Below are 18206 nucleotides of genomic sequence, written 5' to 3'. Positions count from 1 at the left end.
AGACACAAGAAGAGATCTCACAAGCTATAGTGACGGTCGCTATACTCTCGGATGTTTTTGGTGCAGAGATAATCAATTGATAGCTTTTTTATCACTCATTTGCAACACTGATGTCAAGTTATATTTTTTTTAAATAGTCTGTATATAAAATCAAAAGGCAAGTTGATATCTTGGAAATTATTGATCCGATATTCAATGTAGAAATCAAACCATTGTTAAACATTAGAATGTTTTTTTCAGGTTTTTGAAATCACGATTAACTTTTTAAAAAGGGCCCTTTAGAAATATTCGTCTCGATTTTGAAATTCGGAATTTTTTTTTTCAAGATTATGAAAACTATTACAATGGATTCATTTTTAATATTAATATTCACAAGGTAGATTTTTCAAAACATGGCCAAAAACAAATTGTTTTTATGTTTTGAATAAAATACTAAAATGTTCAAAAACACTTAAATTGTAAATTCAAGGACTATTTTCAATGTATTTAGAGAATATTAAACTTTAAAAAAAAATCTAAGTAGTAAAAGTTACAAAATCGAGTTTAATATTCTCATTGACAATTATTTAAAACTACAGCAATTCCCCACGAAAACAGCATGGAAAAAAACAAAAGTCCTCGGATCGGGCTCAAAATTTTTCTGGGGGTTCCCTGGCCGAAATAATTAGACCCGTATTTTTTTGTTTGGCCATTAGGGTGACCTACGCCGTATTAGGGTGGTCTAAAAAATGGCCATTTTCGTCAATTTTCGCAAAAACCACTTTTTTCGAAGAATCATAACTCTTCGCCATTTTAACCGATTTCAATGGTCTTATACGCAAATGAAAGGTGATAAGTTGGCCTTTCAAAAAAAATAGTAAAAAGTTTCAAAAATCTAGCCTAACATATGAAAAGGGCGTATGAAACTTTAAAATGCCGTTTTGACGGTGTCTGGACCAAAGAGCATATGTCTGGAAATATTTTTATCGGATTCCCCGGACATTTTTACATATCATACTAAAAAATGGGAGGAGTTCATTAACAGGATTCCGAGATATGATTTTTTGAAAATAAAATCCGTGTTTTTCGACACGCCGCGCGCAAAAACCGGAGAATGACGAAATTGGCAAAAAATCAACTTTTTTCACTAAAACTGCGATAACTTTAAAATTTCAGCGATGACCTATACATGTCTGGGTACCAAAAGTTGCGTCTTTTAATTACGAAAAATTAAAAAACAAAAAAAAATGTGAGTCATGCAAAACCAAAAACTAAATATAAAAAAAAAAAACATTTTATTTTGCTTAACTGTTCATGGCTAAAGATGAATTCCCAAAAATAGTTTTTTTTTATTCGCGAAATGTTTTATATGTTTTATTGGACTAAAACAGACATCTATTGAGTCTATCTATCCAGTAATCCTATTGTGTATATTTTTTTCGATTCCGCTGTCATCGTCATAATTTTTTCGATTTCGTTGTAAATGTTTTCAAAATTGACAACATTTTTGTTCAAAATCGAAAATATGTTGTCGATTTTGGAAATATTTCATTGTTGACAAATTCAACATTACCGTGTACAATGAATAACGTTAATTTTTGCATTTTTAATCAAGTAGACAATTTTTAAGCTTTTTACAATTTTTTATTATGGGACAAAAGATCGAAAAAAAAGACGTGAAAACTAGAGATTTCTTCAGGATTCATTGATATTTTGCTAATTTGTTACAGAGGCTTCTTGTAGCTTTAATGATGTATGAAGCATTTTATGATACTTTTTGCTTTTTTAATTAGGCTTGAATCTTGAAATAATGTTTTTTTTTTCATTTTGTGCCCCTCTCGACCTTGACCAGAGCCGAAGGATAAATTTTTCAAATAAAATTTTAGAAATTAGAATATTTCTGAAAAGTCGTAATCGTAATCTACACTTTGCCAAAGACAACAAATCGGTTAGAAAACCATTCCCAAGATACTGAATTTCATACATACACCTATTTTGTATGACCAGCCCCTAAAATTATAAGAAGATTTGTATGGAATAACTAATGATGCAAAAATGCATCTTAGGGAATGGATGGGCAAAGTAACATCCAAATCAAAAAATGAAAATTGTGAAAAATGAAAATCGCAAAAAAAAATATTGAAATCGTAGAGAACTACTCAAAGTAACATTAAATATTCTAAATAACAACTTCGGCCCTTACAATGTACGATGCTGTCAAAATCCGTTCAGCCAGTCCGGAGTGAAATTCAGCAAGTCCGGTGTGAAAATTTTCGATGTCGAAAATTAACTAAAAATTTAAATTCTTAGACTTTTTGCCTTTTTGTGGAAGCATAACTAAATCAATTTGGTTGCATATCACATTTGATAATTAAGATTTTTATTGGAAAATTATCGTTTATTGCCTAAATGAATAAAATTCTGATTTCATCAAGCTAAAAAATTCATCCTTTCCCTCGTTCCGTTCCAGACATGCTTCGTCCAGGTGCGGAAAAAGGAGCCGCCCCACCCGATCCGGGTGGCCAAAACGATCGACGTGATCGCCCGCATCACCTTCCCGTCGGCGTACGCCGTGTTTCTCATATTCTTCTTCATCCACTACAAGGGCTTCTCCTAGAATACGATCAGCAAGCACCTGCTGCACACCGTCTACACCAACGACAACAACCTGCTGCAATAGAAGGATCACACTAAAGACACATTTGAAATTAGTTAATTTTTTCGTCAATTCACACATTTAACAAAAGGCCGCCATTTTGATAAAATTAGAAAACTTATATCAAGTGCACATGGAGAAGCTTCGAGCAAACACAAACACACACTCACACAAAACACACATCAAGAATCAGACAAGAGTCGGAGAAACGAAAATTTTCAGTGAAGGGAATCTGAAGGAAAACTGTAAAAAGCGAAAATGAAAAGTAGAACAAGGAACAACAAAAACAAATACTGCCTTTTAGTGAAAAAAAAAACAACAGCAAAAGTAAATCAAAACAAAACAACATAGAAAAGTGAACATTTTGAATGCTGTAATGACAAACAAATAGATAGACGATTGTGAAATAACTGTACATACAAACACATCATTTCGCGTAACACACACACACAGACACACACACTCTAGTCAATCTCGGTTTAAGTTAAAAAGGTTAAATTTAAAGTTTAAAGTGCAGATAGTTAATCGAATAATCGAAGAAACCAGTTACCAGTGCGTATATGTTAACTTCTTTCCATATTACCAATGCAACTAAAGTGAACAAATAGAAGCTACTCCTAGAGTGCGCGCGCAGCAGCTAGAACAAATAACAAAAAAAAGTTACAGGCAAATTTACCCTTAATTCAGCCCTGGGCCCACGCCGCCGCCGGCTCAGATTTCGCGTTGAGTTTCCAAACTGAGAGTGGCAGGGAGCGATGGGAAGAGACGAACCAAACACGCCAAGCAAATGACAAAATAAAAATCGCAATCAAATAGAACTCTAGTCAGAGGATAAGAAATGAAAGAAAATATAGCAATATTATTTGAATAAAGTCTAAATATAATTATATGAAAGTTTATATTGAAAAGAGTAAACAACCACAGCAAAAAAAAGAGGAAGAAACGATTTAATGATACAGCTTAAGAGGTAAGGCGGAAGTAATCTAGTCAGATAAGCACACACGAATGCAAAAAAAACAAAACCAACTTTATATTTTTCTGAACAGAACTAAATACGTAGACGAAACTGTATTTTATACCCATTTTCTACACAAAGTCTACGAGGTAAAAAGTTTCCGTTTTACAACAACAACAAAAAAACAACCCGAACCGAATTACAAACTAAGGCTAAAAACCAGCACGCAAAAGTCTCCAAAATACATTTGGGCAAGCGTTAAAATGTAGCAAAAGAGCATAGAGTTGCAAATTAAATGCAAAAACCCAAAAATCAACTCAACTAAAAGAGGCAACCAACGTATGGTTTAGTCTCATGCAGGCACACACTCACACAGACACACAATGATCGTGAAGGAAAATTTCACTACAAAATTGCTGCAAAATGTTGTTTTCTGAAACTGAAGCCTGGAGGGTTAACGACTGGCAGGCAACGACTCGTTCGGCACGTGCGCTTTGGCAGGGTCAAGTGTTACTATTTGTGGGGGAGATGTGGATGGGGTTTAATGAGGGTGTGTGTGTGTGGCTGGTTTGATGGAAAAAGAGCGCTCCGAATTTGACACGATCCTTCGGTTGAAATTTGAAACTATGTCAAGTACTGGTAAGGAGAGATGGGTGGGGAAACATTTCTAAGGTGGGCGTTTTCAAGCAAAGTAACGTCCTTTTAAAAATTTACCTTAGAGTTTATGGAAATGCAAAACCTATCGAATCATGATCAAAACTAGCGATTTAGTTTTGTTTTCATCACCGAATAGACACTTAAGTTCAATAAAAATATTGGTGAGCCAAATTTCTGTCATTGTTTATAATGTGCCATCCATAAATGATGTGGAATATTTTCGGTGAATTTCTTGCATGACGTAACATTCTGATTGATATTTCATTTATATAAAAATGAATTGAATTTATTAATTATATTCGCAATAAATAGAACAATCTTCTTCAGTTAATTCTTAACTATTTCTACACCCACGGGAAACAAATTTATCAAAACCTGTCATAGTGGATTTGCTACAAAAAATGTTACCTTTTATAACAGATATTACAGCAAGCTCATATATTAATATTGCCCGTGTGTAAACATGTCAGTGATCTGCAGTCATCACCAACACAAGCAACTGGTCAGAAAGAAGAATATTTTTGTGTTCTGTTCTTCTCATTTCATCAAGCGTTCCATGGCGCGGTGGTAGCGTGTCGGGTCAGCAACCAAGAAGTGGATGGATCAATCCTCGTTCTGTTGAATTTATGTTTTTCAGAAATACATTCTAACAGCCGTTGGTATTGACGATAATTGTTGGTAACGGGCAAAATTGTCTTACCCCTCTATCGCAAAAACAGTTTTCATGCAGATTTAAAGCCAAATGAGGCGACCACCGTTTGGGTGTATCAATGCTAGTTTATAAGTGAACTTTGTTATACGAAATTCAATTCAATTCAATTAGTTTTTATTAGTAAATATTCAATTCACAATTTCGTAATTCTTATAACCTAATAGAGTTTTGGAGTACCTTTCAACTATGATTTGTACTATAGTTCATTTTGATGTAATTGGATATTCTAACAATGGATTTACCAACAGAAGGAAAAATTAATATGTTATACGAAATGTAATGAAAAATACTTAAGTTGTGAAAAACTCAATAATTTAAATAATCTTTGAAATTTTAAAGAGAATTCTTCCACATGAAAACATTTCCAAAACCTTCAAGATTCTAGTCGAGCACATCTGTTAAAAAACCATTTATCATTAAACATTTCTTTAAATAGTTTGTTGTTTTATTTTTTTTTACAATGGATAAGCTCAATTTTAGAAAAAAAAAACGGAATCGACGTAACACCTTATAATGTGGCCCTCTTAAACCTTGCGGTTTCGTCAACGGATCCACAGGCGTGTATCGTTCTTTTTGCGACTCCGCCTCTCTCAATTTTATATCAGTTTGAAAAAAAAAGCTGTAAATTTTGAAACGGGAATTTGCTCATAAAGTATTTATTTGGAGAATTTGAACAGAAGCAAAAATCCATCATCTTTCTTTTATAACGAAGGCAAAAAAAGAAAAAAAAATAAAACTGCTTATATAAAAATTATTAGTTATCTTCATTTGTAAGGTGGATTTGATGAAATGTTGAAGTATTCATTGGTAGCCGTATTTCGACTTATTTTCAAAGATAACTTTAATAAAGATGTGGTGAAAAGTTAATAGAAATCTCTTCCTAAATTTTTCGAAGTTTTTCTGAAGCGTTCAATTAATGAATTTTCAGAGGAATCAGAGAAAAATTGTTAAAGCTCTGATTTATCCGTTTTCAAACCGGCACTTTTCAACCTTTAATTGTAAAGAATACTTTGTAAAAATTCAAATTACATATTTTCTTAAAATATATTCATTTAAACTTTTTAATAAATCACTTTTCTATCGAACAACAGTTTCAAGTTTGTTTTTATTCAATAAATGATAAAAGAAACTTTGAATGCTATGTTTAAGAAAATAAAATTAGTATAGTTCAAAATAAATCCAATGTTTATTTCTACAAAAACTAAACCAGTTCGGTACAAAATGATTGAAATTACCATATTAAAAGGTTCCACTTATTTCTATTGCCAGTTTTCTTTCACTAACTATTTTGCGCTATTTACAGACCTCATAAATAATCGGGATAAAATATGAATTTTCTAGAACCACGTGAAATTTTATTTGAATATTTTGATTTCTCTATTGATTTGCAATAGAATTACTCAAAAGAAAATTAATCAACATTGAAATGATTGGAAATGTTTGGTTGTATTCAAATTATTTTCAGTATTGTTTTAGAATGAGTAATCCAAATTGTTGAAGGTAAAAAAAATTAATGAAATTTTTTTGTGGAACTACATTAAATGTCAACATTTTTTTTCTAAACTATACATGGAGAAAAAAGAGTTCCCAAAATCGTGAACAAGCGTTCATGAAAATGGGAACCACGAACAAAGTGTTCAGATGCCATGGTACGTTTTTCAAAATCGTACCATGGAATTTGAACACTTTGTTCGTGGTTCCCATTTTCATGAACGCTTGTTCACGATTTTGGGAACTGTTTTTTCTCCGTGTAGTCCAAGCTCGATTATCTAAAGTCTTGTCCAAAATTTTACATCCTTTATCGAATCTTCGTATGATGAAATCCTGAACAAAAAAATACGTTGTCTTATTTTTTGGGGCTTTGAGCTCAAATGTGATCCAAAAATCGCTCTACATCTGGGATTATGTTATTGAAGATGGCGGCCAATATGGCAGTCGAGAAATAGTAGCAATATTCATTCGATAACATAACAGACAAAAAAAACAATGAAATATGACAAGTTTGGAGATGCTAAATATTTAGAAAATGTCCCAAAACAACAACGTTAACTTTTATTTTATTTAATTTTTTTAAATAATTAAAAATTCGATTGAAAACAAGAGCCCAACCATTTTCCAGTTCATGATCAATTACATTATTTTTTTTAACATTTGGAATCACTTTTTACAAACATTTTTCTTAATCTTTTACAACCTAAGATTAATGATTCTTATTATAAAACTGTTGAATTTGTTTTTTTTTTGAATATTTTTCAAAATTGTAAAACAAAATGTAAAACAACTCCTTTCAAATTGAGTTGTCTAAATTTTTAAAAGCAAATGTTTCAATACTGTTACCAATTCAAGTTTATTAACATTGGTTAAACGGATTCGCTCACAAGAATTCCATCCTTGTATAATTAACTTTTAGTAACACTTGATCCTGTCAAACACGTGTGAAGAAATGCCTAGTTAAGCAAAACTAATTATCTAAATTTGAATTCATTCGAACCAACAAAAACAATCCAGACCACCAAAGATTTTAGCTAAAACAATTTCTTACGTGCAATGCTTATATTTATATTGCGAAGCATTCAAATGAGATTATCATACAAAATAAATACTTTACCCAATTTTGCCGGGCCGCTAAATTCCACCATTTGCTTTCACAACTTAAACCAAAGATACGAAACGTTTCACCGACTAGAGAGAGGGAAAGAGAAGAAAACAGAAGTGAGAGGAAAAGCTAAAGCCCCACTCATCAAAAACCGCCTGCATTCAGCGTTGGACCAATTTTGCAATGTTACGAACCAAAACGATTAGAAACCGTGTGAATAAAAGCTGGTTTTTTGATTCGATATTTTTTTAAATCTAGTAAATAAGTGGCGTGTTTAAGAGAGAGAAAAAAAACACACAGTTTGTTGCTTTTCCGATCCAGTTAGCAAATACGTCAAATTCGAGCATCATCCTAAAAATCCAGAATCTCGTGAATCTTGCCAAGACTGTCCAATTTTACGCTCGACATGAAGCCTTATTATACTTTGCTGATTTTTCGTTTTTTGTCCTAATTTTTTGGAAATCTCATGTCAAGTTCCAAATTTAGGGACACATTTAGTTACTGGCTGCGGGAATAGGGATTGAAAATTGTGATTTTTGTGCCCGTAGGAGTTATTATATTTATACACAGTAAATAGAAGAAATTATGAACGAAAAAAAGCACCGAACTGCTTTTACTACACGTAACACTATTACTACTACAACTACTACCAACTACAGAAAATACTACTAAAAACTACAACTACAAAAATAAACATGTGCTACTCAAGTGCTTAGTTTCATCATTTTACATATCAAACTGGGAGTGGAACTGGGGAAAAGGAGAAGAAATTAGTTCGCTGAATAGTTTTTTCAAAAAGAACAAAAAAATGAAGTAATTTGTAGATACACTAGTTAGAAAATTATCGCTTGAGTTTTTGGTTAAAGTTTTTGCTTGACCCACTAGAATAAATCTTTGTTAAGTTTGTCCCTTTTTGTTTAAGTTACCGGAACGCTTACCCTCTCAAACGGATCCAGATTGTTTTCGTAAGCGATTAAGAAACAACAACAACAAAAAACAATATTCTAAATAAAAGTGTTGAACGTTATTCTAAAACTGTTTATGATACTCGTGTTTGATATTTTACTAGGAACAGTGCAGTGGTTTGCCGCGAGAAAAGACATAACCTTATGTTTACTTCTTTCCATTATAGCCACATAAATCGAACAATTCCAACTAAAATAAAGCAAACTGCACTTAGTTAACTTACTTCTTAGCTTGTAAGCTGTTGCAACTGGTTGAAAAGTTTGCCGAGCAACTCTCGAATTCCCAATCTTTGTTCTTTGTTCTGTTTCCTCCCCCCCTTACAAAACAACAACAACTTACTTTTGCAATCCCCACAGTAAAGTACAGCTAACTGAAGCCTGACAAACTAATTGTTCCATGTAAAAATAAAGGTGAAATAATAAAGTAACTAAACAAACAAAAAAATGATACAGCTCAGCTAAGATTGTGATTTAGTAAACAAGAGAAAACAAAATGAAACAAAAAAGAAAAAAACAACACCCTAAAATAAGCAAGCATACAAAGTAAACATAGCAGTTTGTAAAGTTAAATAAAGGAAAAATTCTAAGCCGAAGATTTGAGTGGAAATTGGAACAAATTGCAAAAATTGCACCCCCAACACGCCAACACAGAAAAAAAACACAAAGGTCTTGTAAGTAGTCACGCCATTTTAGTGAACAAATTTGAAAAAGCAAGTAAAAAATAGACACAAAGCCACACTCACACAACCATAAAAACTGTAATTAATCCTAAATCGTAACTTTTGCTAAAACTTAAAATACCAACAAAACCAAACACAAAACATACACATACAACGGTCACTTATCCGGTTATAAGTGACGCTAAAATGAAGAAAAATAATGTTCGAACAATATGGGTAATAAGTAAGAGCCGAAAGAGCGAAAGAGTTGTTGTACAACACCGCAAAATAACAAACAAAAAAAAAGTAAGCCGTAAATTTGTAGGAAAAAAAAGCCAACCTAGAAATGCTCCTCGAAACGCGCGCGATCAGCAGCAATCAGCATACAAATACACACAAACACATACAGAGCAGCGCGCTATTAGGATACAATATTACAAACAAAACAAACCAAAAAAAAATCACGAATTATTATTAGACATCAAATTTGTTATATACTGTAAAAGTGTAGGTTTGAGAAAGGAATGAAAAGAAATCAACTCACAAAGGAAAAAAACTCTCACACTAGAGGTGGGCAAAAAAAGAGCGAGCCGCTCAAAGAGCCGGTTCTATGAAAAGAGCGAACGAACCGTGGCCCACAAAAAAAGAACCGCGGTTCTTTTTTATACTCCGGTTTAAGATGGCATGATTTTTGTTATGAATATACTTTATTGAATTTCAGAAAAAAAGTGTAGTATTAAACTGAATTGATTTGAAAATGCATTTTCAAATATTGCAAAGCTTATAAAAATTAATCCCAAAAGTAAATGATTTTCAAAACAAAACAAAGAAACTTTCATTGTATAACTGATTGTACATTATAGTTTTACCGGAATACAAATTTGAGCATTTCAAATTACAGAATTTGTAAAATTTTACAAAAAATCTACTGAATAGTTTAGAGATTTTGAAAAATATATATCCTTTTGTCCGATTAAACTTTAGTGTTTATAGAAAAGAGATTATACCAAGACCTATGGTTTTCGAGAGCATCTTCTCGTTTTAATTTTTATTTTTTGCCAATCAAATAATTTATAAAAGTCCAATGTAAAATAACCTATAAAATCACACGAATCTTTCAAAAAAAAATCCTTTTCATCCAAATTTTGAAAAAGAGCGAAAGAACCGTTCAAAAGAGCGGCTTTTTTTAATGAGCGAACGAAAATGAGCGGCTCCTAAAAAAGAGCGATTTTGCCCACCTCTATCTCACACACACAGACGCCATTGTTTCTTTCTCTCGACACAAAGCAGCTGTGCAACTAAGCGAGCAACACACTCACTCTCACAAAAGAACAAACAAATAGTTTCAAAACGGTACCACATTTTTTCGTCCATGAATTGTTACCAAATGGAGTAAGCAAAACAAAAACAAACAAACAATCTAGTTTGATCAAGCCAGGATACAGCACAGCGCAGAAGTAAAAACTAAAAAAAAAAGTGAAGTTTATGGAGATGTTGTCACGAATAAATACATTAATTTTTCAAATAAACCATTTTCGATTAAAAACTTGGTTGAGGATTTTTACTTAGTGTCCGAAATGATGAGCTATATAGAATAAACCAGTTGCCACACTAATTTTGACATTTCAACCCATTTCAACGATTTTCGAACCACGTAGCTCTTGATAGCTATCAGTGGATCCAATTTGCGAATTCGATCGAATCCAGTTAGGGGGAGAGGGGGTAATATGCACCCCCTAAGGGAAAACTGTGATTCCTCAACCATTACAACATTACTGTGGAAGAATTTTGATCGATGTTCTAAAACAACCATTATTCTTCGTCATCCATGTGAAAAAAGTCTTTAAAAACCTCCAAATTGTTCGAAAATATCAAATTTTTAGATTTTTTTTTGATTCATTTCAAACAACCATGCGGGGCATTATGCACCGCAACATTGGGGCAAAATGCACTACAACAACGGGGCAAAATGCACCACAACATGGGGCAAAATGCACCGGGTAAAAGCAGTTTTCACTAGTCACCACTAGATGACACCGCTGTTTTTACAAAGTAGCTTTACAGCGGTGCATTTTGCCCCGGCCACGCTTTTTGCAGAAAATTAAATTAAAAATGCAACACTTACAATAACAATAAATGCTTTTTATATTGTCCAAAAATCATAATGAAAGTTCAATGAAAATTAGATGAAAACAGAGCATTTTAAAGTTTTGCAAATAACTTAAGCTGTTTTTATACCACGATGCTCAATTTTTTCCAGCATGGTTTAGCAATGTTAAGCTTCCAATTTCTATGATTTTTCCCCCGGAAAATTCTTCCAAATACCGAGAAAAGCAGGGGTGCATTTTGCCCCGGGGGTGCATATTACCCCCTCTCCCCCTACATTCGAATTAGCAAATCCATTCTATAGAAAACAAATATTAATTACTCTGAACAAAAATTCAAATTTCAAGCCTGTGTTATAACCCCTGTTTATATCTATCAATTCAAATTAATAGTTTTATGAAGTTTTACGCTTAATTTTAATTCATACATTTTCAATCTATGGCCCCTAAATATCAATACAAGTAAAGAGCGATTTGCATTTTGACAGCTGGAACTGTTTTACAAATTCTTAGGCTTCAGGCATTTTTTCCACAAAATTCAAAGTGCAAAACAATACCTGACCTACCACAGTAACAATTTAATACTTGAATTTTGCAAAATAGTTCTTGCTGTCAAAATGCTTTCTTAGCAATTAATTTGAACTAAAAAATGTGCACTCGCACATGTGAAAAATCATGTAGATAAATTATCTGGGCAGTTCAACCAATTAATTTTACCTAGTATGAATAGTTAAAGTGGTTTGTGGATGGCTCCATTGATTCCACTCAAAAAAACGAGTTTTCTGCGCAATTGGTATGCAAATAGTCAATAATTAAAATGAAATTTTATCCGGATCATTTATATGAAAAGTAAGAAAAGCACCAACCAAATAGGTGGATTTGGAAGCACTTGCTTTCAGTGAGTGATCCAACCAAGGACATCTTGTTCAATATAGACGACGAGTACGGTTATCCTAACTGAATGAATTGAATTTGTGTAGCTTGACGCATTGTCCTTGTAGAATGCTACCGTTTGTTAGAGTTAGTTTGTAATTGATCACTTTTATCAAAATATCTCACTTTTAATTGTGTTTTTGTTTTTAATTTATTAATACGTGAAACTTATATCTAAAATTGATCAAACTACGGTAGCCAGAAACAGTTGTTAGTTTACAAGAATGATAGGCTTTTAGTATAAAATGCATCAACGCAAATGATTCTCTTTCAGTTGCTTCGCATCTTGCAGGGTACTCTTACTTGAAGAATTGATATTCTAACGTGAAGAGAAGCAGTCTCATCATCAATATGTGATTAATTAACTTGTGATTGCGAAAAATCCGTTCAAAATGGTTGAACACCATGTGATTCAAGATCGAAAGTTTCTCGAGGATCATGCTGCCAGAAATCCGATCGCTCCACTCTTTAGGCAGGTCAGTTCAACCCAAGACCATAAATGATTCCTTATCACAACTCCTGAGGGTGTATTCCAGATATTTGCCGCAACTGGGCCGATCATAACCAGCGCAGCCGGCGGAATGACCGTCGGATTCTCGGCGATCCTGCTACCCCAGCTCCAGAAGCCAGACAGTCCCATCCAGATCGACAGCGAACAGTCTTCGTGGATCGCCTCGATGGCACCACTGCTGATGGCAGCCAGCTGCCTCGTGGGAGGACTGCTGATGGAAAGGTTTGGCCGCAAGCTGACTCAACTGGTGCTGAACGTAACGTTTGCCGCGGGATTCTGCCTGCTGTCGATGGCGTCATCGTAGGGGGAGAGGGGGTAATATGCACCCCCTAAGGGAAAACTGTGATTTCTCAACCATTACAGCATTACTGTGGAAGAATTTTGTTCGATGTTATTAAACAACTATTATTCTTCGTCATCCATGTTAAAAAAGTCTTAATAAACCTCAAAATTGTTCGAAAATATCAAATTTCTAAAAACATTTTTGATTCATTTCAAACAACCATGCGGGGCAATATGCACCGCAACATTGGGGCAAAATGCACTACAACAACGGGGCAAAATGCACCACAACATGGGGCAAAATGCACCGGGTAAAGTAAGTTTTCACTAGTCACCACTAGATGACACCGCTGTTTTTACTAAGGAGCTTCACAGCGGTGCATTTTGCCCCGACCACGCTTTTTGCAGAAATTTCAATAAAAAATGCATTTTTTGATGTTTTTGGACTCATCTATCTACAGAATAATGAAGATTATGGCAAAAACTATTTACCTCAACACTTACAATATCAATAAATGCTTTTTAAATTGTCCAAAAATCATAATGAAAGTGCAAAGAAAATTAGATGAAAACACAACATTTTAAAGTTTTGCAAATAACTTGAGCTGTTTTTATACTGCGATGCTCAATTTTTTCCAGCATGGTTTAGCAATGGTAAGCTTCCAATTTCTATGATTTTTCCCCGGAAAATTCTTCCAAATACCGAGAAAAGCAGGGGGTGCATTTTGCCCCGGGGGTGCATATTACCCCCTCTCCCCCTACGAGATGATTCTGGCGGGAAGGTTTATGACTGGTTTCGCCAGCGGCCTCGTTGGGCAACTGACGTCTGTGTATATTGCGGAAACGTCCGATCCCAAGTATCGAGGAAACTTGTCGGCTGGATTCTCGTTTGCTGTTTCGTTTGGAGTTTTGATATCTCATCTGTTTGGGACATTTCTGCACTGGAAAATCGCTGCCTTGTGCTGTTCGTTCTTTATGGTGGTCAGTTACGTGTTTGTAGTGTTCAGTCCAGAGAGTCCGCCGTGGTTACTATCAAAAGGTCGATCAAGTGAAGCCGAAGAAGCTTTCTGTTGGCTCAGGGGAGATGATTCAGAAGCTATAAAAGAATTTAACGACATGGTTTCCAAGTACACTAACGGAGATTCACTGAAAACCAAACCAACATTGCTTCAAAACCTGTCTACACCGGAATTTTACCGACCACTCACGATACTGTTGATATTCTTCTTCGTGTCACAATTCGCCGGAGTTCACATTGTATCGTTCTACTCGGTATCCATCATACACAGCATCCTCGGATCAAATATGAACGAATACCTGGCGATGATCATCGTGGACATCGTAAGAGTTATAGCTTCGTTGATTCCCTGTGTCCTGCTAAAGGTTACCAGAAGACGACCCCTAGCGATGTGGAGCGGCTGTGGAACTACCATAAGCCTAGCTGGACTCTCCATCTTCCTGCACTTCCGTATCCCGCAACAACTAACCTGGATCTCAAAAGTCTTCCTTCTAAGCTACATCGTCTTCATCAACATCGGTCTGTTCCCCCTTCCGTGGTGCATGGCCGGTGAAACTTTCCCGCAGGTCACGCGCGAGATTGGATCCGCAATGACGACTTCCTTCAATTTTCTGTCCTTTTTCGTGGTGATCAAGACCGGTCCGCTGCTGTTCGACAGCGTTGGCACCGATGGAGCATTTATGATTTACGGAGGCATTTCTTTGGTTGGTACGCTGGTTCTGTACGCGATCTTGCCGGAAACGAAGGATCGCACGCTGCAAGAGATCGAGGAAGCTTTCAAGCTGAGGTGGCGAACTGTGGAAGAAGACAGTGCTTCGGGGCAGCAGGTTAAGGCGTAATATAGTGTGAATTAATTAAGTTATTATATTTTTTTTATAACTATCTTTATTTATTTAGGCTCATCTACCAAAGTTTTACGGAGCCGGATATCATTTTTACATAATAACTTAAAACTAGGGTTAGTAAAGGGGGAAAGTCGAATACTCGCGGCTAAGTTATTATATTTAAGAGCGAGTCCACGAGCAAAGCATACCCATCTCGCATCGACCTCACCAATCTGCCTGTAATTTTCAGGGGTTGTTTGTTCATATAAAACTAGCATCTGGCCAAAATATGAGCACTCTAGGCCAACGGGAAGTGGGGCAAATCGGGACACAAAGTTTGAAGGTTAAAAACGTCAAAAATCTTAAAAAGGCTATAACTTAGGCAAAATTCAATATAATTTCAAAATTCAAATTGCATCTGAAAGGGCCTAAAAATGCAACAAAACGCCGGGAGAAGCATCCCAATTGGTTAAATCTAAACGGAGTTATTGGCATTTTAGTGAAAAAATAGCATAATTTTCAAACTCAAATAAAAAAGTGTTCCATCCAGATATCAACTCGGTTCGACCTGCAGCTTGTAGGGGACATCTGGGACTACCATCTGAGACTGAGAACGCTTTGGATAAGGCAGTTTAACATATTCAATAGACACTTTTACCTTTAGTGAATTTTTTGGATGTAAATTTTTGCTCGGGGGACCCCTTAGATCCCATTTTCTGGTGATAATTTTATCATATTCATGTTCCTGAGACAATTTCACAATAGAAACATGCATAAGAGGAGGTAATATGCACCCCCGGGGCAAAATGCACCCCCTGCTTTTCTCGGTATTCGGAAGAATTTTCCGGGGAAAAATCATAGAAATTGGAAGCTTAACGTTGCTAAACCATGCTGGAAAAATTTGAGCATCGCAGTATAAAAACAGCTCAAGTTTTTTGCAAAACTTTAAAATGTTGTGTTTTCATCTAATTTTCTTTGCACTTTCATTATGATTTTTGGACAATTTAAAAAGCATTTATTGATATTGTAAGTGTTGAGGTAAATAGTTTTTGCCATAATCTTCATTATTCTGTAGATAAATGAGTCCAAAAACATCAAAAAATTCATTTTTAATTAAATTTTCTGCAAAACGCGTGGTCGGGGCAAAATGCACCGCTGTGAAGCTCCTTAGTAAAAACAGCGGTGTCATCTAGTGGTGACTAGTGAAAACTGATTTTACCCGGTGCATTTTGCCCCATGTTGTGGTGCATTTTGCCCCGTTGTTGTAGTACATTCTGCCCCAATGTTGCGGTGCATATTGCCCCGCATGGTTGTTTGAAATGAATCAAAAATGTTTTTAGAAATTTGATATTTTCGAACAATTTTGAGGTTTTTAAAGACTTTTTTCACATGGATTACGAAGAATAATAGTTGTTTTAGAACATCGAACAAAATTCTTCCACAGTAACGCTGTAATGGTTGAGAAATCACAGTTTTCCCTTAGGGGGTGCATATTACCCCCTCTCCCCCTAATACAACATTACTGTTATAAAACTGTTTTATTATTTAAATGTTGTGCAATTGTTAATCATCACAGGAACTGGACAGGAAGTAGAATTTTTTTAAAAGGTCCTACAAACAAATTTTTCATTTTTTGCTTTTTGTGTGTTTTTGTACCCTTGACTCAAGGCAGTTAACACCCAAGAAGCAAAAATTTAAAAAAAAAATTATAGAACCTTTAAAAAAAACTCTAGAACCCCATGTTAAACATTTGAAATCTTGATAATTACACTTAAACTCGCAAAAAGGGTAAACATTTTTAATACAGTGCCGTCTTTTTGCGAGCTTGAAAGTTGAAAAGTTAAGAAAATATAATTGAAAATCAATACCCAGCCTAATTGTTAACACCCCCCAAATTGTCCACATAGTTAACGGCTATCCCCTTATCAGTAAGAAAAAGATCATAAATTTAGAAAATAAATTGCTTTCATTCTCTGAGTTTGGTTTTCCGGAAAAGCTAAAGATTTAAAATAAATATGTATAGGTACGCTTTTTCATAACATTAGTTTTGCTACTCTCCACCAGGTGGCTTGAAAAGTATTCAAACGCAACCGAGCTTCCTAACTTGCATGCAACCCACAAAATACCGTCGTATCGTGACTTCAATGCACGTTGAAGACACTGCCATTCCAGCAGCACGTTTGAATCCCAGCAAAACATACAGTTGTGAACCAAATGCCATAGGGGAAATTCTCGTATGTTTGGCAGGTTAAGCACTCGCTCCTAACTCCATCCAATTTGCTGGTTTTCACTATTTTAACAACTAATTTTGCAAAACTTTTTATAGAAACTTGCTTGCTCACTTCTTTTTGAGCTATTTATCACTCGATTTCAGTTGAAAACGCTTTTAATAAGCTTTAATTGAATGTCACAGTTCTGACCTGCCAACATTAGAGGCACGCTGGAATTATATGCTGTTCACCTACTATTCGCCGATTTTCACTATTTAAACAACATATTTTGCAAAACTCTTGAAATAAACCTGCTTGTTCACTTCCCATTAAGCTATTTATTAGTTTATTTAAGATAAAAACGCTTTTTAAAAGCTGTAATTGGCGGGTTTGTCAATTTGGTCAATTTTCATTTTCTTCATTTTCTAATTTAACTGAATACTGATTTTCCCTACACACTAAGATTTCTTCACCGAATTCGGTAAGTTAAAAAATCGGTAAAATTGAGTTCGGTAAACCAACTGCTTCCACATAAATTGAGAAGGCACAACAAATCGTCGTTGTCATGCTATTCTGTCGCACGTCCATTTTGGGCCGAATTAAGATAAAGAACGCCATTTTGTGCAGCTCACAATGTCTCACCTTTTGACCTTCATAGATCCCCAAAACTCGATTTAAATCCTGAGATATCCATTAGAAACCGAAAAAAAAACTCCGTACATTGTTGTCACTCTTCATATGAAAGAAATTCCAATCTTGTCGAGCTATCATTCACCCTGGAAATTGCCGTAAGTGCGACAACTGGCTAAAAGGATTTCAGGACAGAACGCGTTTGACACACGTACATGCCCGACGACTGTAATCATTTGTAATTATAATTCGGGATTCCGGCAACCAACTTCAACCAAACTTCGGTACAAAGCACAGCATGGTCAGTCTAACAATACGTGTTTGTTATTGTTTACATCGAATGCTCTATTTTTCGTTTTTTCAAGGTCAAACATTAAAACGTGTTTTTCTCGGAACGTCAAAAAGCTACATCCGATAAGATAGCACGACAATGTCGAAATTGTTGGTCCCTGATATTGGATTGATGGTTGGATTCTTCATGAAATGCAAAATGACGACTTTATTAAAAATGGCA

The 18206-nt window shown here is 34.9% G+C and overlaps 2 protein-coding genes across 51 annotated transcripts in view; both read left to right on the top strand.

Annotated features, from left to right (window-relative positions):
• The window catches only part of LOC6033527 (glutamate-gated chloride channel), a 272801-nt gene extending 269037 nt beyond the window's left edge, over positions 1 to 3764 (top strand). For 44 of the 50 annotated variants that reach the window (XM_038259413.1, XM_038259414.1, XM_038259432.1 and 41 more), the window contains one exon: positions 2450 to 3764. In XM_038259413.1, coding sequence (XP_038115341.1) covers positions 2450 to 2596 — 147 coding nt within the window. In that variant the 3' untranslated portion in view covers positions 2597 to 3764. The remainder of the gene's footprint in view (positions 1 to 2449) is intronic. The other 6 variants (XM_038259420.1, XM_038259454.1, XM_038259453.1 and 3 more) reach the window with 1 other exon arrangement.
• An 8885-nt stretch (positions 3765 to 12649) lies between these two features.
• Positions 12650 to 14867, top strand: LOC6033528 (facilitated trehalose transporter Tret1-2 homolog). Its single transcript, XM_038261245.1, has 3 exons — positions 12650 to 12693; positions 12754 to 13027; positions 13768 to 14867. The coding sequence occupies exons 2-3, from the start codon at positions 12799 to 12801 to the stop codon at positions 14865 to 14867; spliced, it is 1329 nt and encodes a 442-aa protein (XP_038117173.1). The 5' UTR covers positions 12650 to 12693; positions 12754 to 12798.
• Positions 14868 to 18206: the final 3339 nt, after the last annotated feature.

The sequence above is a fragment of the Culex quinquefasciatus genome, chromosome 3 (genome assembly GCF_015732765.1).
Source record: "Culex quinquefasciatus strain JHB chromosome 3, VPISU_Cqui_1.0_pri_paternal, whole genome shotgun sequence".
In the NCBI taxonomy this organism is placed as follows: Eukaryota; Metazoa; Arthropoda; class Insecta; order Diptera; family Culicidae; genus Culex; species Culex quinquefasciatus.
The sequence above is the reverse complement of the archived record's forward strand: the minus strand, read 5'-3'. Positions and strand labels throughout refer to the sequence as shown.

Coding starts and splice junctions, on each gene's coding strand:
- LOC6033528 (XM_038261245.1), top strand. CDS start 12,799: ATGACCGTCGGATTCTCGGCGATCCTGCTACCCCAGCTCCAGAAGCCA. Junction 13,028..13,767: donor CCTGCTGTCGATGGCGTCAT/CGTAGGGGGAGA, acceptor ACCCCCTCTCCC/CCTACGAGATGATTCTGGCG.